Genomic DNA, 25,057 nt, shown 5'->3' with positions numbered 1-25,057 from the left:
AGATATTCACCTGTGCAAGTGAAAAATCATCCTCTGGGGCCCTTTATTTCTGTACCAATTTAAATAGCAACCCGCCTACTATATGTGGAGACATTTCACTCAATAAGTGATGACTCTGACCTGCTGGTGGTGCTAGAGGAAACATAAGGGAATCACCAGCTTCAGAGTGACCCATCCTCTGGGGACCATGACTATTTGTATAAAATTTCATGGCAATCCATCCAGTAATCGTTGAGATATTTCAGTCTAGACCAAAGTGGTGAATCGACTGAAAGACCATAAAGCCACACCACTCATATAGCTGAAAACAGCGGACTGGTCACGGCAGTCCATTCTCAGTTACCACCACAGAGACCAGTTGGTGTCAAAGCTGATATGGAGGCTGAGCTTCAGACAGGCCCTCTTGCACTATCCAAAACCTTCACTCATCAGTTACTGTGGCAGAATGGGAGTAGTACTTTCATCCCAAAACACAAATCAAACAGAGAACAGACCAAAAAGAAATCAAAAGTGAACAAAGAGGGACTGAACAGAGAGTGGAGAGTGATAGACAGCACTAAGACAGGGCTGTTAGGTTATGTAGACTGAGGGCTGAGTGGCTGGGAAATTTCTGATCACTTTAATTCACTACACCCAACTTGGCTGGGTTCTATGCCCCTCTCTGCTTTTATCTAACACTGTGTTTCTCTATTGATTTTTTTCTTTATCTTTCAGCCTGGATAAGAGCACAGAGAACGATGGGAGAGAGAGTGAATGGAGAACTTTCCTGAAGATTGCTGCTATTCCCCAGCTTATTGCCTCCTGTCCTTCATGGTTTCGCATGACATCCCGGGTGTCAGAATCAGCTTCAAGCTGTTAGTGAGGAAGCTGATGATACCAGTGGACTGGGATCAGAAAGGAGGTAAGTGGCTGAGGTAAAAAAAAAAAAAAAATCAGAAATGGACAAAAAAATATATTTTTATGTGTGTGTGTGTGGGATAAGATACAGTATGATGGGTGTGAATATTTGCTGAAACTCAAGGAACTTTGTTTTTTTGAACTTTGCAAAGATGTGGATAAAATCTCTGCATTTAAACCAGCAAGGGAGAAACAGGAACACAGATAAAAACACCTCCTCAGCCGCTGCTTTCTTACACATAAAACCTCACAGTGATGTTTGGTATTTTGTTGACATGCAGGTTTACATGACAACCACCAAACTGCAAAAAAGCCCCAAACTTCAGGGAGAAAAGGATGTTATTCCTTACAACAGCGGAGGCAATAAAACTGTATTTAATTACAAGCTGTTAGCTCTTAACATCTGACACCAGTAAAGGAAATCTCACAGTATAATATAAAGCAGTTTTCTTCTGTATATGAAATACTCCAGACCCTGTTAGGGAAGAAAAGCTTTTCTGGAGCAGATTATTTTCTGAGTATCTTACCCAGTATTTCAAATTTCCAATTGAAAGAAAGCCCTAACTTGTAAAGCATTAGATTTTTATAAACAAGGAGGAGATGGTCTTGAATGTACCAGCAGGATGCCATTCCTCTTATCCAATTAGACCACACAGCTGTTTCCAGTAAGAAAACAGTAGATAGGCTCCAGATCAAGGTGAAACTGAGAAGTCATTTCAGAGCTGAGTGAAAAAGCAGGCAGATAAGCTTTTGTTTCATTTGTAGCATTAACAGAAACATTTCACATCAATAAGATGAGAATCCCTTAATCTGGGAACCATTTAGATGTTTTTATATTTCAGGGTTAAAGTGTAATTTAAAGAAAAATAATATTCAAACTTATGACCTCTCAGAGACTGTGACACCTCTGACAGGACAAAAATCAGCTTACACAACTTATTATTCAAAAACATTTTTTTTTTTTCATGAAGTCCACTGATGAGAGAATTAGGTAAATTGCCTTAAATTGATTTACAGTTTAACTTACAACAGATCATGGTCACAAAATGAGTCAGCAAGTTAGAGCAGAGAATTTACATTTGAGATAAAAATCTATTTAAAATTCTGTAAAAGGTCTCTGAGAAAAATCCCCCAAAATCCCCCCCTGCCATAAAACATTTTTAAAAATATAAAGTAATAATGAAAAATTTATCAAAACATAATGAAGAGTCTATAAAGGCCTTAAAACCTCCCCAAACCCTTAAAAATCTTAAAAATCCATTTAAAATATCTTTAAAAACATAAATAACCCTAAAATAATTTACTGGAGTACTTTTACTTTTTGCTGTACTTTGTAAATATACTCCACTGGGGGAATTTTTGCACTTTATATCTATAAATAAAGAGTTATAGTTACTTTACACTGATATAACAGCATAAAAACTGGCTAAAATCTGCTAAACCTTGACCAACTACAACATTAAACTGTTCACATGTTAATATACCAGTAATAATACTTTTAGATGGCTGTGTTGCTGTTTGTACCACAGTAACCGATCTCAATACATGGCACAAACACATACTAAAGCAGTGAGAAGGACCCTGCAGTTATCTCTGACACATTAAAGCACCATATGTGAAGATGTTTGAGCCTCCTCCTTCAGCGTGGCTCTCAGCAGGAGACGCACAGGGGATGGAGTAATGATTAGGAATCTTATCCTAATGCACACCAGGTGAACCTGAGCAGAAGGCCAGTAACTGCTGGTAACCACAGCCTAAATTTCATTAGGCCCCATCATCAGAGCTCTGAGCACAAAACTGAGGAAAGTGAAAGCTGTTTATATGATACTGAAGAACTGCACCACTACGCAGATGGGATTAAAATCTTTTGACTTATGTGGAGACATGAACGATGAAGTCAGACTTATTCATACTCATACTGTATGAAATAGCAGAGCCATGAGAACTTTGGAGTTAAAGCTTACAAAGGGGCTGTCGCCCGCCCATTGTGGCTCAGCCACTGTCTTCGTCCACTGAAAAGGAGGCAAGAAAAAAAAAAAGAAACTAAAAAGGGCCCAGACTGATTTTTATGTGGATGTTGACTAAGAATGGTCTCCATCTGTGTAAACCAACTCAAACAGTAACTTCCTGTGAGTCACAGTCTGAAGCCTGCAGCAAGTCACTGATACTTATCAAGCACGATGGCACACATTCCTAGGCTTACTGTATGACTACTGCCTGTCTCCCACTCTGGCTTGGGCCTCCAAAAAATTGACACTTTTTAATAGTTTTTTTAGCAGGAGCTGATTTTCAAAGTTGTAGGTAAGATTTTCTCACATTGTACTGTGTTGGTGGAAGCAGCTAGCCTCACTGCAGACATTACAAAGATGTTTTAGATAGCACATAGGAAGATAACTCCATATGCAGTGGTCAACAAGCAATGTTTCAGCCTCCGTTAGTCCTTATCAGACTTAGAATTTAGGCTTTTCAGGCCATTTCACTGCAGGATGGAATTTACAGTTGTTGCAATCCTTTAATTTTTAAGGTTTAAGAATCACGGTTAATAATTGATTGACCATTTCGGGAGCCTTGGACGTGAAAAACCTACATGACACAGGGAGAAATAAAGTGTCAACTGTGGATACAAACAATGAACACTCTTACTTATTTTCATTTTTCTTATTACTGTCTTTGAATGACAAGACAATATTGCTTAGTATTTTCTAATGATAATAAAGCTGATCAAATTTTAACTGAATTGATGTGGTATAAATCCCCCCTTTACATTGAAAATATAGGATAGTTCATTTTTTTTAAGGCTCTGTAGTTTCCAATAGTTTCCACATCTTCTTGTTATAACTTTCCATAAGTCTGTCATTACCTACATTTCTCACATTCCTCTGAGAGAACAAGCAAAATGCTGCCTTTGTTTCATGGAGCTCAACATTATGACACGTTCTCCTGCAGCTTTCCTTCTTCCATCCAAACAAACCGAGTAGCTGATACTAAAGGCAACATCCATGAATAATGTGAAGAGCTACCCTCCGTCCCTCCCATCCTCTCTTCTCTTAACACTGCCCTAAACGTTACAGCGGTAAGTGATGTGTTTGTCTGCCTCTGAATAAATGTCTTGGCATCAAAGTCGCTGTCAAGATGTGAGTTATGATGGACAGTAAACATGTCATCTGTTGGCATTGTTTTGGTTTTTGTTCGTTAAAGCTTTGAGATGTTCATGTTCCCTTTAAACCAACCAGACAGTTGGTGCATTTTAGTGTTTTCCCGCTCTAAGTTAAGTGATATAAACAAACCAAGCACTGTTTTCAGAGTTGCAGTCACCCTCAGCTGTCGGTTGGGCTTCCCATGTATTAATGATGTAATAAAAGGCAGTACGGGAGGAGCAAGTTACAGACAATTGCAAAGTCATGCTGTGTGGGACTAGGGTGGCTTATTTGATTAACCTGTAGCAACAGGTCAGATGTTGGGGAATATGTTTTTTAGCTAGATGATCTTAGGTCATTTATGACTTCTTGCTGAAGGATAATCAATAGCTGGATGGACGGACAGACAAGCAGACAACAAACAGCATCTGTCTTCAGAGTGATGTTTGTATTATGTCTGGCTTTGAATCGAAAGAACTGGCACATATCATGACAGTACTGATGCTCACTGACACTTTGGGCTGGTGTTTATGGGGAAATAAAAAAGAAGAGAAGAAAAGAAAAATAGAAACCATTAACCATGCCCTCATTAAACCCTGTAAATGTTTCTGTTTTTACCAGCCTCACACCCTTGTGCACTTGCAGCCACAACAGAGCAGACCATGCCACAAAATGGCAGCGTGTCCATTCAAAGAGAGAGACAAGGGGAGGAGACAGGAGGGGGAGCTGGGAGAAAGAAAAACAAACGCTGTGTGATGCAAACAGAAAAAAAAAAAAAAAAGGTCCAATCTGTTTTACAACGGTTTTACAGCACATCCTGGGCTGAGCCTCGCTGGCCGCCTACAGACAAACCCTCTAATAGAGCTGGCCTGTTCGCTGCAGCTTCTGGTCTGCCATGCTCACTTTCAAACCACCACAGCTTTGAGCTCAGCATGGAAACCTATGCAATTTTTAACTTCCTGTAATCTAGACACAGCTGAGACAGAGTGGCAGCAGTTGGAAAGAAAATTTTACCACAGCATATCTGGGATACCTCACTCTTTTGATAAAGCACTGCTAAGGAAAAAGTTGGTAAAATGCATGGATCCTCATTGATTTCCATTATCACACTGATACTGGTCAGAGGAGGAGGTGTAGGTGAAGAAGTAGATAAGATACTTTCAGCTTAAAAATAATTATTTAAACAAAAGCCAAACATATATTTAATATTCTTTTAAAATCCCTAAAAATTTTTCCTTTTTCTCTAATATTCTAAAAATGTACTTAAAAATCTTTAAAATCATATAATCGTATATACATAAAAATACACCCCCAAAAGTATTTAAAAATAAAATCCTCAATTAAAAAAAAATCCCTTGATTTAAAAACTAATAAATAAATAAATCCATTAAATACAGATACACTTAAAGAAACTCCTAAAATCCTACAAAATCTAAAATTCACCTACTGTTTACATAATCTCCTTTAAAAAATACAATGCTTTTTTCCAACCTTTTATTTGGGCGGTGAATGTGTCGTGTCTTTGAATTGAGACCTGTGTAATTTGTCCCACCATGGTTGGGACAGTGGGGTCTGTTCTGCTGCGCAGCCAGTTCAGAACAGATCAAAGAGCCTTCAGAGAAATGATCACCGATTCAATCACATCATCAACTGCAGCCACTTCAGGGCCAAAGTAACTAATCCATAACCAGCCAAACAGACTCAGGCCAACGCCTGCAATCACAGCTAAATGGGGATCAGGAGGTGTCGCACAGAATATCAGCTTCTATCATGCTCAGATGTGTTGTGAAGTGTCTCAGCATTGATCAGGGATAACAAGTACATGTCCATCGACCACATAAGACATAACTGCATCGACAAGAGAATCAGAGGGATAATTGTTCCTCTGTCATCCAACGCTAACACGACTGTGTGTGGGCTGGTATTACTCATGTTGTGGGGACATAAATCTGTTTATGCCACACTGTGGCAACTCAGCTTCACCATAATGTAAATTAATTTGAGCATGGAAACTTGGATTAAGGTTAGGGTAAGTTTATAGGTGTAGGCCAAGGCAGGGCTCAGGGTTAGATAAGCAGTGATTGTGGTACCCAGGGCTGGGGACTGTGTCTCTACTATAATACCACCAGCATGTGTGGGCGCTATAGTTGACTGACCTTCAAGTTAAGAAATCATTTGTTGTCAGATAACACACTAGATCACTTGAAAATATCAACTACTATCAATTGTAGTTGAGCTAGTGGATAATTAGTTTGGGTGCAATTTTAAACAATGTAAATAAACATCTGTTTGTAGAAGTACTTACATCCTTTAGTGAGTAAAAAGTATCAGTACCACCTACTTAAGTAAAGGTACAAAAGGATTTTCAATAAAATATAGATCAAGTGTCAAAAAGGACTTGTTTTACATGTTATGGTTCAATGTCTAAGAAGGGTTTTACTGTAGTACAGATCTGTATGAATTTGTTAAGAAACCGTTTTGTGAAACACGAGGTTATTTGACCACTTTGGGCCTTAAATGTTTATTAAAATGGAAGAGTGTAGGGTGTAAATGTCTCGTTGGTGGAACCAATTTCAGCTCATAGGCATCTGAAGTCTGACAAGTGCTTTTTGTAAGGAGTCACAAGTCAAAATAGTTGTCAACCATTGGTTTCATTTTTATTAGTGTTGGATTTTATATGCATATATTTATATAACTTTTTATTGTTAAAGTACAGCTGTTAGATGAACATAATGGAATATAATGGAGTAGAAGTAAAGAGTAGGACAATGGACAATACTCAAGTAAAGTACCTCAAAATATGTAAACACTTAGTTACTTTCCACCACTGCAAATGCAAATATCTTAAGAAATAAACAAAATTGAAATAATTTGAAACCAACACTTTGCTGTTCCTTCCTAAAATTTCATTTGTTTCCTGTTGCTTTCATTTGATTTCAGAAGTCTCATTTGTTTCTCAGGATGTTTTACAAGACAAAGTCAGGAGGGTAAAAAAATGGAGAAGTACTAAAAAAAGCAAGCTACTTCCCTTTCATCTGATATCTGTGCAGAAAAAAAAACGACTTTTGTTTCTCCTCTTGGGTGAAACATCCAGGCCTGGGAAAGCCTTGGGTTATTATTGGATGTCCACTCAAAGTATTTCCAAACAATCCATGTTGTGCTTTAAAAGAAATCTATGGATGCTTCTCAGGGGCAGAGGACAAAGCTACGGTGGAGCTGTACATCTGTGAGTTTAGAAACAAAGCTTTGTTTGTGAGGCTCAATCACTTGTGCTCATGAAAGCAGACACTTACTTGAAAAACTTTCTCTTTCTTTCAGGGGAAGGGAGGGGAGAGCACTCTAAACCTACATCCTGGTATAAATTTGCAAAACGCAATACAGGCCTGATTGTGTGTGGAGTAGACGCAGGATGCATACAAATAGAATCCCTTCTGAAATGTCCCCTTCCTTGCATGGCTCAGCGGCTAATGTACAATAAATCAACAAAAGGGGGCTTTACAACCAGCAACGGCCAGGTCCGGTACTGTTATTTTATCTTTTTACAGTATTTAATTGGAAGTTTTCCCTGAAACATTACACCGTGCTTTCAAATTACTTTTCCCAAATCTAAGGGGAGATTGATAAGAATTTCTCCCCCCACGCTCCTTAAAGTTTTTTTTTCCTACCCCTTCACTTTTGAGGAGGGAGAGCAAGTTTTTGCCGAAGGGAGACTAAAGTTACAAGTGTGTGGCATTTTGTGGAGGGAGAATGAAATCGGAGGCTTGCGGGGACGGATAAGGACAGGCTGGGAAAAAGGGAAGTTGGCAGTGGTAGCGGGTCAACAGCGCGCCTCAGAGCCTTACCCACTGCACCAGGTGTTCACTTAATTCAAATGATACTATTATTCATAGACAGAGGAAGAGTATTGAAACAACCCCCACCCCCTCCAAATCATTTGCAACTGAATACAGATATAATCCTGGAAATATAAGTCTCCATTAAGGCTATCCCATTTAGCAAACAAGGATCCCATTGTGCAACATGTTGTGTGTATAAATCACAGCAAGAGGGAGAGGGAGGGGAAAAAAGACAAAGAAGAAAGTAAAACATTTAGTCCAAGACGAGATCTGAGAATGTCAGCTAGTCACACGTGACGGTTAGGAGTGTGTTTAACTTTCTGGTTTTATGGTGGCATTCGCCCTCTTTTCAGTCTAGATTTTATTTTCCAGTACACGAAAAGAACAGTAAACAAACAGAACAATTTCACCTGTTAACACATTACTCTCATCTGGACATCTTCTAGAAAGTGCAACACTATTATATAAAAATATTAATTGTCTTCGCTGTGATTTTTTTCCATCACTTAGTACAATCAGTTTCCTCTGTCATGAATACGATATGTATGCTAAAGTGAACTGCAAGATGTATTCTGACTACATTCTGATTAAAACGTCACAGCCAAACCACAACATGTCCCCTCATCAGGCCCTACAGGCCACAAAAATAATTGAAAATTATTAGATCACACTTTAAATTAAATAAATAGTTTCCACCTACAAAATGTTGTAAATCAGTTGGTTAATGCTATAAGTTTAAACACTTTCTTGTTGAGATGCCAAGTTTGGAGCTGTGACCTCTGCTTCCCAAAAATCTACAACACTGTAGAACATTTCCTTTAAAATTCATATTTAAGGTTTATTTATATTCAACTATATAATATTAGAAAAATACAAGGTTTCAAGCCCCTTTTGACACCTTTATACCTGATAGAGCCTATTTGAGCTCAAAATGCTTTCTAATGTAATAAAACAACACTTTAAAATGAGGCTTCTATAATTATGCAAGTTTCTGGGTGGCAGAGATATTTAAATACTCCTGTTACCACTGGAAAATAATGCTGCAATAGCCACAGAAAACTGTGGAATCTCTGAACTCAACCAGTCCAATGTTTATGTAAAACTAGGTGTAGTCTTAACCTGAAACACCAGACAAGGTTTTACTAGAAGTTATCATGGCAGTGCTTTGAATATTTGATGGTAATGTTATGGTAAATTTGATGATACAAACCAGCTGCAACAAAAAGAAAAAAATAATAATAAAGCCTCTTTTGTTCAGCATTTGTTCTTAGGCCTTCAACCTCTCTGGTCTCCTACCACTTCATTCACTCCTGTACATGTTAAAAAAAAGTCATCGCTCAACGTTTCTAACCTCACAGCTGAGGGAAGACAATAACACAAAAGTATAGCACCACAGCCATAACTTATTCCCATTTGCCCATAACCAGTAAATTAATTTCAATTCCCAGTAAAAGAAAAGAAACAGCGTTGGGTCCACAGCCCCCAGTTGTTGTGTTGCTCAGTACAGTACACACACCAGGAGCCCATCTTCAGTCAGTGGATCAATCTAATCCTTCAGAGAAATGTGTGATGGACTGGTGCAATCACGCCAAACAATGGCCCCGCAGAGGGCTATTCCCCTCTCCCAGAAACTCAAAGGTGAAAAGAGCAGCTACTTTATAAAAGCAGACAATATCAAGTTCCTGATAACACCGCTTTTCTGATTTCAGTGACCACTGAAGGAGAGTTTCACCAAGAGCCAATTACACTTCAGGGCCCAACTCACTTGTCTAAATATCCAGTGAACGTGACACCCCAAATAAATTCAACCACTGAAGAATAAAACTGTGTCTCCCCGTAAACCACACAAAATACTTCATGTAGTCACTCCAGTACCGCCTTTTAGGAAACTTGCAGCTATTAACAGTATGAATCAGTTGTGTCAATGTTTTTGTTTTGTTTTTTTAACCATAATTTGTACTAAAATTTACCGTTTGCTACTTTATGCCTACAAAATACTTCATGTAGTCACTCCAGTACCACCTTTTAGGAAACTTGCAGCTATTAACAGTATGAATCAGTTGTGTCAGTGTTTTTGTTTTACCGTTTGCTACTTTATGCCTTTCAAACTGACACATTAGGCAGATTAGGACACAATATTCTCATGACTTAATTTGTGCACTTTGAGTCTAGGCTTCTCAGAAAGTAAAATCAAGTGTGTGTAGTTGTTCAGCCTCTGACACTGGGAAAAAAAAAAATCCCGTTTAGTTACAAACTACAGAAATACAGTTAGAAAAAGATCATGCAGCTGTTTTTGTTGAATGATTTTTCCTTTGTTACAAGCTGAATTTCAGTTTCTAGTGCTCCCTTCTGTCTTATCGTTTGATTATTGGAATTTATATTATGTAGGGTTGAAATGAAACTGACAGAATATTTACAACTAATTGTTGGTTAAGTAATTATTTAAACAATTTACAATGGTCAGACAGTGATTGGTATATCCCACCATTTTCTAAGAGGCCTAGATTATAATTTTATCAAAACAGAATCAAATGATTAAGTCAAATTATCAATAGCTGCTGTCCTTTTTTGTAATTTTTGAATGGTTTTCTCATCTTTAAAGCTAAATCAGCAAATATAAAGTATCTGAGTTAATTTCAGCACTTAAAAAAAAACTTTGTTCTCTTTGTCCTGTATGAATAAAGGTTTTAATTTGTTTCCTTCAGCTGAGGTACTCCATCAGTTTTGTGCTTCAATTTAAATGGCTAAATCATGGCTACTACGGATTAACAACGATGCCTGATGTATGTCAACATTATCTTCCTTGCATCTATAAATTCTTCACCGAGTTTGTTCTTTCTATGACCCGTTTTCTAGCCCTCTCTGTCTCCGAGCTAGAGTTCCCATGCCCCGTCACAATACAGTGATGATGTATTCAAGCAGTGATGTATGAAATTCAGGCAAATAAAAAGCATTGTCCTCCCACACTGGCTAATTATTTGACAGATTGGACCCTGTTGTGTGTGGATACTGTGGGGGAGCCCTCCCCTGCCCACCCCCCACCCAATAAAGAGGCCACTTGCAGAAAAAATTCCTCTATAGCCTCCCTTTTCTATTCTTTGTTAGAAGATTACATTTTTTTCCACCACATTTTGGAATGACAAAATGGGGGAGAACTGTGTTTTTTTTCTTTTTTTTTTTTTTGTTGGAGGGGGACCCTGTGAGCTCAGGCAGTGACAGAGGGGGCCAGGACAGCAGTCAGTGGCAGTTTAAAAAGATTTTCTCAAGCAGAAATATTTAATCTTCTCAGGGAAAATAAAGCAAAGAAAAAACAGAGGACAAAAAGAAGCTAATCATCCACAGGTCTCCCGCCCCTGGTCTCCTCCACTACCTCCCTCCCCCCATAGTTATCTGTAAAAACAAAGCCCAAGAGAAAAAAAGATTATGTAAGATTGGTAGAATAAATCTGCATGTATAATTATGATGAGTTCCCACATTTGTCTTTTTCTTCTAGCTTCCCTGAAAAGGACTGTCATTGGTTTTACTTTAGTTTTATACAAACTCAGAACCAAAGGAAACATACAGCCAGTTGAGTTTTAGCAAAGGAACGTGGTGTTTTAATTAAAACACAATCTCTATCCTCAACATCATGTATTTGCTGTTTTAATTTGGCTTTTTTCCTCTGTGTTGTCCAACAAAAACAGGATACAGCAACAGCAAACTTCTGTAAATGGCAGAACAAAATATTATCTTGTTATTGAACGGAATGTTGAACAGAAAAGGTCAAATGCAGCACAATTATTGTATGTTTTATTAAGTGACTAACTGTGAGTAGCCTACATGAGCAGCTTTTTACTTAGATGTTAATTTTTCTATCTAAGTAAAAGTTGAGTTCTCTCCATCTTGATTTATTGCCTCCTGTTATATCATAATTTTTGTTCTTTTGTGGGGGGTTTTAAATTGTATTTCAGATGCTGTTGAGCCAGAACACAAACTGGGCTTATACATCACCCCTCGCTGTGACTAATATCTCAGCCTCCACTTCTGGACACAACCTTAATGCTGTGGTCCTGAAGCTAGCAGAGTCGATCCTCTCGGCATCTGGCTGTGACATAGAGGGGACAGAGAGAAAGCATCTGTGGCATCTTGTCCTCCCCCCTCGTAGAGCTCAGGCTGGAGGAACACTTGGCAACGACCCAGTGAAGAGGTGGCTGGAGTATTAACCACACAGCTTCCCCCACGCGGAAGGTTAAAACTCTTTCACAGTTTCCTCTCTCCCACATCAGCAGCAGCACAGAACATATGCTCCTTAGAAACATGTGGACAACAACAAAACCTCAACTCCTTTAACAAAGACAACAAACGTGGTGAATGTAATGATACTTTTTCTCCTACAAAATAAAAGCAATTAGAGCCTCCAATACCAGGCTGTGGTATATTATCATGCGTATATTGTCCCAATTAGCACGATATGGCCACGGTGCAGGCTGCTTGACCTTTTAGCACCATCCTCATTTGTATCATGTTAGCGCAAAAGCATTTCCTAATTCACTGCTCCTCACTCCCTGGTCAGATCACCTCACACTATTTAAATCTATGAACCTTAAAGAAAAGAGAAAGTGTAAACTCTCCCAAAATGTGATCTTGTCCTTCTACAGCACAAGTGTAGTCCAGGACCAGGAATAACAAAGGCGATACAGATTAGAGAGTTGAGTAAGAATAGTGTAGATACAAAGTAAAAAGAAAATTCAAAACAGAAAGTTGATACACAATAGATACAAAATCTTCAAGTAAAAGGAAGTAGTCGGTAAACAAATGATACATAGTAGAAAAAAGCTCAAAAAAGATGTAAGACATACACAAGGTGGAAAGTAGATACCAAGTAGAGTAGAGTGTTAAAGTGAACTGTCACAAAGTACAAAGAGGAAGAAAGGAAAAGAAAACCATTAAAGTTCATATCATCATCCAGATCTGAACTGACGTCTGAAATGGTTTAAGGAAAAAACACACATTTCTGATAAGTAATGTCCAGATGAGACATCAAGTAAAAGATCACCACCTCTGGTAAAAGTCAGTGTGTATCGCTCTGATGACACTGACGCTCCTCAGGCCGCACATGTACCAAAATGAATCTCTGGATGTTTTGTTTTGGTGTGTCACCTCGTATGTCTATGTCGCATCACTGGCCAAGGTGGGCTCCCGCCTGTGCTTTCTGGCAGAGTGTAACAGAGTTTGGAGTAGGGTGGGTTTTTCTGGGGGGGGGTGGGGGTCAGGCTTCGAAGGGAGCACATGGAAATGAGACCTATTCATCCCTCTACCCAAACCCCCCCCGACTGGCATATGGCATGGCATTGTCCTTGGCCGCTGAGCCAGAAGTGATGCAATTTGTTGGCATGTCCTGTCATTTCACAAACTACCCATCCCACTGAGGCCTCAGAAAACAACAACAGAAGACACGGAAGGGCAGCCAACAGCTCAGCTTCTACGAACGCCCTGCCATACGCAATCAAGAGGGAAATGAAAAATAACCTGGGTTAAACATTCACCAGATTCCAATTGGGCTTTTACACTAGAACAAGAAAATCTATGAAATGGCATTAACATTTGTTAAAGTACTGAAACTGATATAGTGGCAACAAACTGAAAGATGCTGAAGTGTAGATTTAAATGCAAGGCCTGAATGAAGAATCAGTTCAAATTAAACTGCAGGACAGTTATTGATTCAGATAAAGTTCCAACACTGAAAGGAGCTGAAATGTCAAATGATGTGTAGGGTATAAACTGAGCTAAAGTAGCAACGAAAGCGAAAACACAAAGCTGCTGAAATGTCAGACAGCACGACGATAAATTACTGTAGTGATTAACTGAGCGGGAAGAAATGTATGTGTATAAACTGCAAAATAATCACAGAAAGTGTGAAGCTAAAAGCAGTTGAAGCATATTGTATAGAAACAGTGCAAGTTGTGGGAGTCAGATGAGTTGAAGAACTTTTGTTGTTGAAAGGTGAAGACCTAATGACTGAAAGGGGTTGAAGAGTCAGTCCAAGTGTAAGCACTGAAAGGAGCTGAAGAGAAGGGGAAAGCTTAATGCGGTCCACTTGACCACACTAATCAAATAGTCAATTTAAGAGTTAAAGGCTGGGGGAAAATCAGATGAAACGAATGTGCTGAAAGTTCAAACGAAAGTAGCTGAAGTGTGTTGCACATGGACAGTGGGAGCAGAAATAGTGGTGGTTATTTGCTTCTGTTGAGCTATAAACCATCAGTTTTCTTTTATGTAAACACTTCATGAAAACCAAATGATTCGTGTAACATCCTACCATACTGACGAACAATAAAATAGTCTTTTTCATTTTCAGCTGAGGCCTGGCCCCAGGCTGTCTAATGTTTAATTAAGTCTCACAGACCTGATGGGGGAGGAGGCAGAATCTTCAAAGAATATCATCAATGCTTTGTGAAACATCAAATCCAGTCCTAGATCCTATTGTGCAGAGTTTGCTCATAGTTGACCTCACCTTCTGTTGGGATATCCTGTTGAAAGACACGGCCGGCTCGGTCCGCCCAGACAAAGAGGATTTCCCTCCAGGGAAGCTCTGAGCCGTCAGTGGGAGATGCTGCTGCTGCTGTTGTCATGTGTCTGATCTGTTACTTGTAGGAAGCCTGAAAAGGATCAACAAAGATAATAGTTGGGGTACTTTTTTAGTGGGATGTTTGACTGCAAATCTGTCCAGTTGTGGCACCTGTAGTGATGTACTGTACATCAATTTGTCTTTTTGTCACAACAAATGTTTTCCAGACTTAAAGAAATTTAAAAAAAAAAAATCTCGTGCAAAGGATTATTACCAGCAGGGATTTTCTTCTGGAGCTGAAGTGGAGCCGTGGCTGGTGATGATGAAATCAGTCAGAGTGTTGGCAGGTCTACTGCTGGTAAGTGGTAAATGCATAGCTACTCTTTATCTCAGTTTACTGCAGGATCATCTTTAATTTGAGTTTATTTAAAAGTTACTGCATGACTTTTAATAAAAGAAGACATTGTGGGAAGTGATCTTCATGATGGGTGTTGCTTTATTTTATTTGTTCATATAGTTTAGATTCTGCTAAGCCCCTTGTCCATTCAGTCATGTTCACACTGTGGATAGCTACATTCCAAATACCTCAGCTACTTCCAAGCAACCTTTTATTGCTGCTACGTCATGCAGACACATCACATCCTATGCACCAGGTGGCATCTGTCTGTGGCAAAAATTAGAGGACCCCTAATTTTAAAGCTGCCCAATCTTTGGATATCTTTCAGTTAACCAACCAAAATAGAGGATTCAGCTCAGGCACCATCCATCATTTCAACTGACTAAATAAATAAATGAAAGGTTAAGGGTTGGTGGTTGTGGAGAGAGGAGGGCGTTTGTCTATGTCAGATCACTGGGTGAAGCTGAGGTGACGACGTCCCAGTTGGGGGTAGATGGTGAGGAGGGGACAAACACGCAGAGCTGGATCACACCGTCGCTGTCAGAGCATCGGTTTGTCAGTGCAGATGTTTGTGAGCTCTACTTCCTTAACTGATAACAAGCTCATGCAGCTAAAACAGTGATATTAATTAGCTAATTCAAAATACATGTAAACTGATTTATTACAGTAACTGCACTTTGTCCAAGTGATTGGGATCAACATGATTTGAAACTGCTGTATGCATAACTTCTTTTAACCAAATATCTTTCTCTCTAATAATAAAACAAAACCACTGAAGTAAAAACAAGTCAGATTCCTGCAGAAAGCCAGTCTTATTTTGTCTCGTCCTTCTTCGCTCTGCAGGCCATCTTTTTTCATCAATTAGGAAATGTGTTGGCATCACAGACAGGGGTTGAGTAATGCTGAGGACTTCACTGATGGAACCCACAACTTATACAAATCACAACAAAACCACAAATCATCTGACAGATGTCTCCCTCATTCGATTAACACACTGTCCATATGGTTCACTGTAGTATATCAATCGGTAGAATATGACAGCCGCTCGCTGGCCTCTGACAGGCCTTAATGGACAACACGCACTAATACATACACTCCTCAGGTTTTACACTTTTAAAAATGTCATATCTAGATTGTCAAGTTGCCAAAGTTGTTAATTTCATCACCGCACACTGTCATCTTTTATTTGTTTATCCTGTCAAGGTGTCGGCCAGGTTTTTTGACACTTCTTCCATTTTATTTTTATGAGGATCCACTTTCCAGGCAGTGACCGCTCAGAGCCTGGTCTGACTCTAAAGGCAGTGGGAGGTTATGATAATTTCACACACAATAAGCCTTCTGTTGTGAGTATTATAACACGAGCAGGCCTCAGTGCTCCCTCTCTGCATATCAAAAACACAACCGCTTATAAGCTTTCCGACCAAACTCATCTCATCTTTCATCTGAAGACTTGTCCGACCATTATGGTTTTAAAAAAACATCTCAGAAATATCCAAAAAAAGAAAATAATTAAGGGATTTCATGCTGCGCATATGATCTCTGTGCACTGATTATTGTGCAGTTGTAAATTTATTCTGTCGTGTTTCAAGTTCACTCCATTGATTTCAGTTTTGTTCCCTTAATAACATTTCTTTTATGTCTGTCAGACCTCATGCATTAGTCTGTGGGCCTCATTTACATTCAGGTCTAAAGCTCCACTAATGACACTATAAAACCTTTGAAGTAAGGTGAATATCATTTATTCATTTTAGTTAAGCTGTTTTTCTAGCCAGGTAGGCTTGTTGAAATAAAGAGCATCTTTTCCCAGAAAGTCTGGCAAAGATGGCGGCTGAGTACAAAGATACAAGTACCAGGGAGATGGTAGAAGTCCAGAAATTAAACTCAAAGTTTTCTGTATAAGGGTTCAAATAAATCTCATATTCCTGAAAATCAGCTTCAGGCTCATACACTGAGACTGTGTATTGATAAAGTAAAACAAGTTAAAGTGCTTTTCAGAAAGAAGGAAGAGGAGACAAGTGGTGGAGGTGAAAAGAGAGAAATGTATATTAACCAAGGAGAATGTGTGGATGTGCAACGATTTGATTTGCTGAGACTTTGAAGCTGTTCTACAATCAGAGAGCAACAGCTCTAAATTACTTTAAATGAACCTACTACTAAAACTGATCTACTTCGTTTTCTAAGAGAGAAACTTAAACCAACTCTGAGCTCATTAATCCTGCACTTGTTAAAATGACTGACTTCTGTACAGCTGATTGGAAATAGCCCAGTGAAGAGTGATATAACAGTGCATGTTTTTATAGGCCTATTGTACAACCTCATAATAAATATATAAAAATAGAATGTCCTTAATTTCTGGGATTTATGAATATAACGTCTATATAAGCTTCATGCAATTTGCACATTTCTAGAAACTGCAACAGAAAGAGCCTGATAGAAAGACTGAAAGGAAGTTGGTTTGACTAGTGATGGTTTAGCTATCAAATTTGTTTTTAAGACTGTCCTGTTAAAACGACCCTGTAAGCTGCCTGCACAAACATCTTATTATGACCCATTGTTATGTTGCACAGCTAGAAGCTGTATTAATTATGACAAGAGTAAAGGAGGATGTCAGGAAGGGAAAAAATCACCATTTACCTCTCAGACACTTGTCCAAAGTGATTTCAGTTTTGTTCCCCACACACACACACACGTTTCTAGGGGTTCAATGCTTTTTCGTTCAAGGACACTTCCACGTGTGGACAGAAGCAGCGGAGGAGGTGGTTACAGCACGTGACATGGAATACAGTAGGATGACAGCTGGGGGGAGGGATGAATAAGCAGAAGACACAGGGCTTTGACAAAAGTTTGTTGAAACGAAAAACTTTAGAGCACACACAAAAAAAATGTTTCAAGTGAAAATTTAATAAGAAAAAAAACTCATTACATGACACTTTTGTACAAAGCAACTTAAAATGTTTGTTCACATATAAAGGACCTCTGAAATATATTGATGGACAGGGATCAAACACTTTCAACTACAGCTTTAATGGAACTTGTGATCTCGTGTCTCAATCTCTGATTTTGGCCACTCCTAATGAAAGTCTGAAAAAAGTCCCCTCTGCAAACAGCAGTGCACACTGCAGACCACCTTCAGTCCCCCCCCCCACAGATTCTCAAGGACATTTAAAATGAATGACTAACACAACTAATGCTGTAGACTGCACAACATGTCACAGTCTCAGCTGAGTCTGTACATCAGCAGATAGAGAATTAATATACAACAGCTGCTTTCCGTCTGAATTCACTGGTGGATCCTCACTCATTTCAAATTGAATGGCTGATGTATACACCTCATTGTCAATTGAGTGTTGTCTGGTGGGCACTTGAAAATGCATTAACCTACAAACAGGGGGGAATAAGCCAGAGAGGTTCCATGTAAAACCAGTGAACCCATTAAAAGGCCTCATCAGAGCGCTCTGTTTATGAGTGTCTCCACTTCATCCTAATGTAGCTTTTAGATGATGCTAATAGATCACAGGCCGTTGTGATCAGACAAGGTAATGGACCTTTGTCACAGCTTGCTGAGTATAGCTTCAGGGCTACACACGCGCATGCATGCATGTGCGCAGGCAGACGTACAAGCACAAACATCTGCATACAAAAGAAACGCACAGACAAGCACACTGTGCCTCCCTCCACACACACACACACACACACACACACACACACACACACATACACTAGAACAATGACCCTAATTAATAACGATTAGTCCTCTCTCAAACACACTTGCAAAATGTGCAAATGGAACAATAAATATAGCTTTTAAACATGGCTTTTACAAGTGAGCTGAAACAAGCTCTACTAATCATTAGCAAACATCACCCCGATTTGTCATTATTACTCTGTGATGCGTGGAAAAGGCTGATAAACCCGCAGTCAGGCCTGGCACAGAAGCACTGCTCATCAAAGTTTATAGTGAGAATCAAACAGCTTGGAAAGTCCGCACACAAAGAGCAAGTCGGTCTAGCTTCACTGGTGGAAACTAACTGGGTACGCTTATCTCTGAAGTTCAGTTCACATGAGCATTTACATTTTATGGTGCCTTATACTTCATTTATCTATAGTTATTAATCACTTTGCATGAAACATTTATCCAATTTAAAGCAAAGTTATATGTTAAACACTGACTAATAGTAGTTTCACCTCCACCTGCTACACAGCATGTCAGTATATGTCTCAGAGGGGAAACGCTGCTGAGCAGTGGCTGCTTTTACTTCAGATACTGTAAGAACATTAATACATCAGTGCTTTTGCCCAAGCACAACCAGGGTCTTTTACTTATAACTTTAAGACAATTGGTTTAATTCACAAGACACATTAAGTGGATTATTAAGAGGTTTTAAGGGATACAAAACCCCCATTTTGTAAAATTACCATCCCTTTTTGTACCTAATTTTCCCTCAGAGTACTTTGAAATGGCAAATGGTTTTAAGTCTGCGGGCCTCTGATCTCTTATCAATGACATAACCTGAAAAGCCTCCATCACTCCACATGATGTGGCCTGAAACAAAGAGCTACAAGTGCTGAAACAACTGCAGCTTTAGGCTTCTTTTTTTATGACAGTATAATGTGCAGTAAAGAAGTTGCAGTTGTGAAATCTTGATTCATGCTAAATAAATAAACATTTGTGATCCACACTATAACACTACCCTGTTGCCAGTGTTTTAGTTCCAGAGTTGATCCTGAGATGTGTATGAGGTGTTTTGGTTTCATTTTCGATGTAATAAACTGTTGTGCATGTCTACATGTTGGAGACAAAATAATGTAAAGGGTTTTGAAAAAGTGGAAAATTGGAAAGAAAAAGATTCAGTGTGAACTGCATTCAATATTCTCAGCAATGAAAGTGGAATTTGAATCCAAACATAAGCCCTTTTGACACTCGGCAACACTCCATCAGGGACTTGACCATCACTTCTGATAAACAGCCTATTGTTTTAGCCCACAGAGACAGAGCAGTGATAATAGGTGGCAGAAAAAAAATTGATTAGCCCACTATGTAAGTGGCAATTAAAGGACAGCAAGTGCTGCAGGCACTGTCCTTGCATTTCAGTTGTTTTTGGTAGGAACATACCCAGCTGCTGAGAGCCGCTGGCCTCTGACACTCATTTGTCAAAATGAGGTGAGGGGTGGAGGGGTTGGGGGGTGGGGGGTTGGGAATGTAGCAGTACCCATTAAATCAATTAGGTATAATGGAAAAAGTGATCAGTTCACATGCAACCTTCAGCATATGTATATACAGGCTGTCAATGTGTAGGTAGGACAAACTCGATCAGAGTCACTGCCATTAGACATGAAAACTTTTGAGCCCACTACACCTGTTCAGGATGTGATAAATGAAAGAAATCATGAACAGAGTGCTGCTGGAAATGAGAACCATTAGTTTCACTTTGACTCAAAGGGGTCTCCGTGCATTTGACGGGGGCCAGTCTGAAGCTGCTGCTCAGTGGAGGGATCGAAGGTATAAAAGACAGCAACGGAGGCACAGAGGTTGTTTAAATTGTCATTATCTGCTTAAACTGCAAGTGCAAGGAAAACGGGAAATGATTTGCATAGATGTGCACTGCCACCTAGTGAGAGGTTTATGCAAAACCACAGAAATGAGAAGAAAAAAGGCTGACACATCAGGTTTACTCAGTTCTTACTCAGTGATGAGAGGAATACATTTTCAAACATATGTAGCAAAGCGCTTCATAGGAGCACAGGCAAAAAAAAAAGCAGAGAAAGAAAAATGGATAAAAATGAGTCTGTAGTATAGCTTTAGTGTCTTTGTGGGGACCTTTAAAGGCAAATGCATCATCTTAGTGTCTAATCTAAGGCAGGGGACTAATAAATGCACCCAGTAAAAGAAAGAATGAATATTTACTTCTAACAGTGTAACTTCTGGTATAAATTATCTTCTTTATAGGCTGTGAATTGAACAAAAGAGAAGTCCCAACATTAGAAACTATAATTACAGCAACATGCTGGAAAAAGTGAGGAGTCAGTTTCATCAGTATAAAACAGGAAGAAGTGACACTTTCCTTGCTTAATATTTACTTCATCCCAACAGTGAAGTGTTTTTCAGCAATAACTTGGAAACACATGTTCCAGGAAAAATCTAATGAATCAGATTTTTTTCAAAATCTGAAACAAATTTACAAAAGTGAAGTTCTATAAAGCATCATTTCACTCAAAAGTAAAAAACAAAACAAACGCATAGTAATACAGCTTTTCATTTTATTTGTCCAGGTTTTAATTTGTTGTTCTGTCTCCACCCAGATACAATGAAGATGAATTAAATTTTATTTGTGCTTCTCAAATTTTGTTTAGTGGCATCATCCAAAAAACAGTGTAATTTAATTGCACCAGTTACAAGTATTAAAACAATAAAGACGTACCTCCATTTTACTGAGGTAACAGAAGAAATCTCAAAGCCTCAGCACCTCTGTAAGGCAAAGTGTGAATGTTTTAGTTTTATGGTTTGGCTGACCTAACCCTTTAAGCTGTAACAGAACAACACTCCATCAGACTGGACTTCTGGCTCAGACAGGAGGAAAGTCTTTGTTCACACCAGGCTGCGGCAGTTACTGCTAATCAAGAGGCCCAAGCAGCGGTCTGGATGTGAAGTTCATTTCATTTTTCAGTGCCAATGAAATCCCGGCTGCTATCAGATGAAACCAAACAACCATTACCAAGCGAATAAAGCGCCTTTGAGTGTTCCGTAAGTGAAATCCAACACATCCCCCTCTTTGTGTGCTGTTTTGAATCCGCTGGCCCCCCTCTTGACAAGATGATAGGAATAATCTCGCCAAGTGAGATTGACAGTTCATTTCAGAAATCAATATTTACAATTTACTTCTTTCAGAGTTCATTCTAGGAGAGGCCTCCATATTATCCACCTCCCAAATAAGCTGATCATATCTGCAGCGGCCCTGGAATGAGTTCCCTACCCAAAATGTGTCTGCCTTTTTTCTCCCCTCTCCGCTCCCTCTCAGAAATCAATGTCTGCGTTTGTGCGCTTTAATCTGGCCTCTGATGACAGTAAATCTTTATCTGTTTCTGGGTGAGCAGCTGACACAATTTCCCATCAGAACAAAGAGCCAGGCCTGTGTGGACTCTGGGAGATACATGGGACTCTAATGTGGCTGGACATGTTTCAGCAGGGCCATTAATCAGAGCAGGTGACAGCCAGGCCCACTGTGGTCGTCTGCAGCCCAGGGAGCTGCACCTTTTCATAGGGAGGAGTCCAGGTCAAGTGGAGAGAGAACAACCTCAGGTCTGTGCCCGCTATCTGTCACAACACAGACTGAGATATTTCTATCCCAAAAACTGTTTTCACCAGAAGGTTTTACTCAAGGAAATATTTACAGCAAAACCAAATATACAGTAGGTAGAGAAGAAGGCCCTGCTCACTCCACTTCATCAGCAGGACAGATGTTTGACAAAGCAAATCTGAAAGCTTCTAGTGCACATGGACAATGCCGTACACAGCTGTAGTTGAAAAGGTTCAAAGACACCCTGCCCTGCTATATTTACTGTGTTCCATCTGTACAGAGTTCCACAAGGATTATGTGCTGGGTTACATCTTGGGCAGGAGCAGTGATGTCCTGGCGTCTCTGCTGGTTGCCTTACAACTTCAGTATGACGTTAATAAGTTATAGAGGTGCTGGTATAGGTGTCCGGACAGAGCCAGGTTAGCTGTAGTACTGGGAGGTTCAAGTGTTTGCCTCAGTATATCTGGGTCTAGGCCTCTAAACATGTTGAGTATTTGGTGTTGTGTACCTGTCAGGCCACAAGAGTGCAGGCCTCACTAACATGATACCACGGTCATGATTTTGCTAAAGTGTTGGCACATGGAGGGGAAATAGGACCCAAATGACAGACAGGAAAAAAAACAACAACATGCTGGGAGATGCTGTCAAACAGCTGATTATTAACCACAAAAGAAACGAGGTCTACTTGGGCAAATCTCAATTTTCTTGATTGCATGTTTCCTCTCACTTGTCTTAGTTCTGTCCACGAAGATGCAAAGAAAAAGGAATGAAGGAAACCTGTTTGAGACTTTAGAAGTCTTCTGATCCTTCATCCAATAAAGGAAACGGGGGAAGTCCAGAGTCAAAAAACTAAAGCTATGAGGAGCAAGGGGAAACTGGTTGGTAAACTACTGGGGAACTAATGAGGGAATTGGAAACGGGCGAGCAGAGGACAAAGAAAGAAGTCTAGGGACATCAGCAGACTCCTCCATGGCTGCTGACTTTCTGAAGTGGTATCTCATGGTTCAAAAAAAAAAAAAAATCCATCTTTGGCTAGGTGGCAGGTGGAGCCAACTTACAGACTGCACTTTGACAACACAGGCTAGAGAAGCTGGAACAACAGAAGGGCTGAAGGCAGAGTATCATGAGGGGGAGTGTAGCCGAGAGACACCACGTCCTGTCTCGCTTTCACTGAGTTTATCAGACAGTGTGGAAAATCTGAAGTAATACACCTTTGATTAAATTCAAAGGTGAAAAAACCCGAAGATTTAGTTATTGGGAAAACAAAACACACAGCACCACAACAAAAACAAAACGATCTCCACTGTCAAGTTCCTCAGCTGCAGCCCACACTGCTCCACTGAGCCCTGTGATGATTCATAATCTCCTCTGTATTAATAACACCACCTCCAGCACTGAAAGAATGGACAAGAGTCATATTTATTATTCAGTTGTGGCTCTGCTGGGAAGCATTGGGTGGTAATCTATTGTTGAACAGCTTTTAGAGTGATGGATGAAAATGCCCGCAACATACACACGATCAATTCATATCTAATTAGCTCGTATCATTTATGACACTCAGTGGGCAGGGCCCGAGTCTCAGGGGAGCGATAGAGAGCTCAGCTGCCACAGAGAGAAACGAGAAACAGAGGTTATCGGGCAACGCTATTGATTAGCATAGATGAACAAGAAATTAATTTCCTGCCAGTGGGGGAAGAACTCAGTTGATTTAGATGAGACAGACAAGACAGGAAAAACACACAAATTTTATATAAAAAAAAGACAAGACAAAGAAATTAAAGAAAAATGTAGAATGAAAAAAGAAAAGGGAAAGGTTTGTGACTGAAAGAAACAAAAAATGAATAAACCAAAACAGAAAGGATTAATGTGATCATTGAAAAGAAATTAAGGGAGAAAGAGACAAATGAATAAATACTTGTTTAAGCCTGACATCTGCTGTTCAACTGATGTTAAAACACCTTTCGAGCAAAATATAAAAACCATTAAACACCTGCAAACGTCCTGACAAATGTCTCCGCTCAGACCCAAGGAGCAGTGAGGGTCTTGGGGCTAAGTGAACCCAGTCTCGAGGGACAAAGGAGCTAATCTACATTTCACCTGCTCTCAACTGTGGCAACACTGAACAGTGATTAAATGATGGAATAGGCAAGTGGCTGGTAAACTGGGCACACAAGGATTAAAATTAACTATGGTAAATATACTGACTGGTAGCAGAAACACTGTTAAGTGACGACAACAGGAACCAACTGTCAGACTAGAACACAGGTAAATGTTGAGGCTAATACTGAGGCTAGCAGCACAAACACAGGCAAGCATATTGGATACGAGAGCTGGCTCAGGAAGGTAACAATAACACAGGTGATTAGACAGGGATGGAAAGTAACCAAGTACATTTACTCAAGTACCGTACATAAGTAGAACTTGGATGCATCTGTACTTTGAATTTCTACTATTTCATACTTTGACTTCACTACATTTCACAGGTGCACATAGCACTTTTTACTGTACTACATTTAATTACCAACTACAGCATAACCAGAAGGTAATATTGACTTCTGGTGGGACATTCAGAAGCTACCCAGGAATACTTCAAAATCGTGCATATAAAGTAGTTAACCTTAGCTCCACCTTTAACAGCTGCAACCTGTGACGTGTACAACAATTACAGTCCAATAATAAGATACAGTAAGTTAAATGTGCGATTTATGACTACCTTTACTTTCAGTACATTTTGAAGCCAATACTTTTACTTAAGTAATATTTTTTTATGAAGACCTTTTACTTGTAACAGTATTTTTACTTTGTGGCTACTTTCACTAAAGAAAAGAATCTGAGTACATCCTCCACCACTGGTAAAGGAACTACAATAACCACGGGTCAGGAGACGCCTCGGGAACATAAGGCCACACTGATATTGAAAAACAACAGGTATGTGTATATATATATAT

General features: G+C 39.5%; 1 protein-coding gene across 2 annotated transcripts in view; it reads right to left on the bottom strand.

The window, feature by feature from the left end:
- The window catches only part of galr1a (galanin receptor 1a), a 51,215-nt gene that overhangs the window by 725 nt on the left and 25,433 nt on the right, over positions 1-25,057 (bottom strand). Inside the window, exons 4-5 of one of the 2 annotated variants that reach the window (XM_020597388.1) lie at positions 14,364-14,508; positions 12,092-12,157 (exon numbers count right to left, since the gene is read on the bottom strand). In XM_020597388.1, the coding sequence (XP_020453044.1) occupies positions 14,450-14,508 (59 nt within the window). In that variant the 3' untranslated portion in view covers positions 12,092-12,157; positions 14,364-14,449. Of the gene's footprint in view, positions 1-12,091; positions 12,158-14,363; positions 14,509-25,057 lie in introns of those variants that run through there. The other variant, XM_020597389.1, reaches the window with a different exon arrangement.

This window comes from Monopterus albus, unplaced genomic scaffold (assembly GCF_001952655.1).
Source record: "Monopterus albus unplaced genomic scaffold, M_albus_1.0 scaffold34.1, whole genome shotgun sequence".
Classification (NCBI taxonomy): Eukaryota; Metazoa; Chordata; class Actinopteri; order Synbranchiformes; family Synbranchidae; genus Monopterus; species Monopterus albus.
The sequence above is the reverse complement of the archived record's forward strand: the minus strand, read 5'-3'. Positions and strand labels throughout refer to the sequence as shown.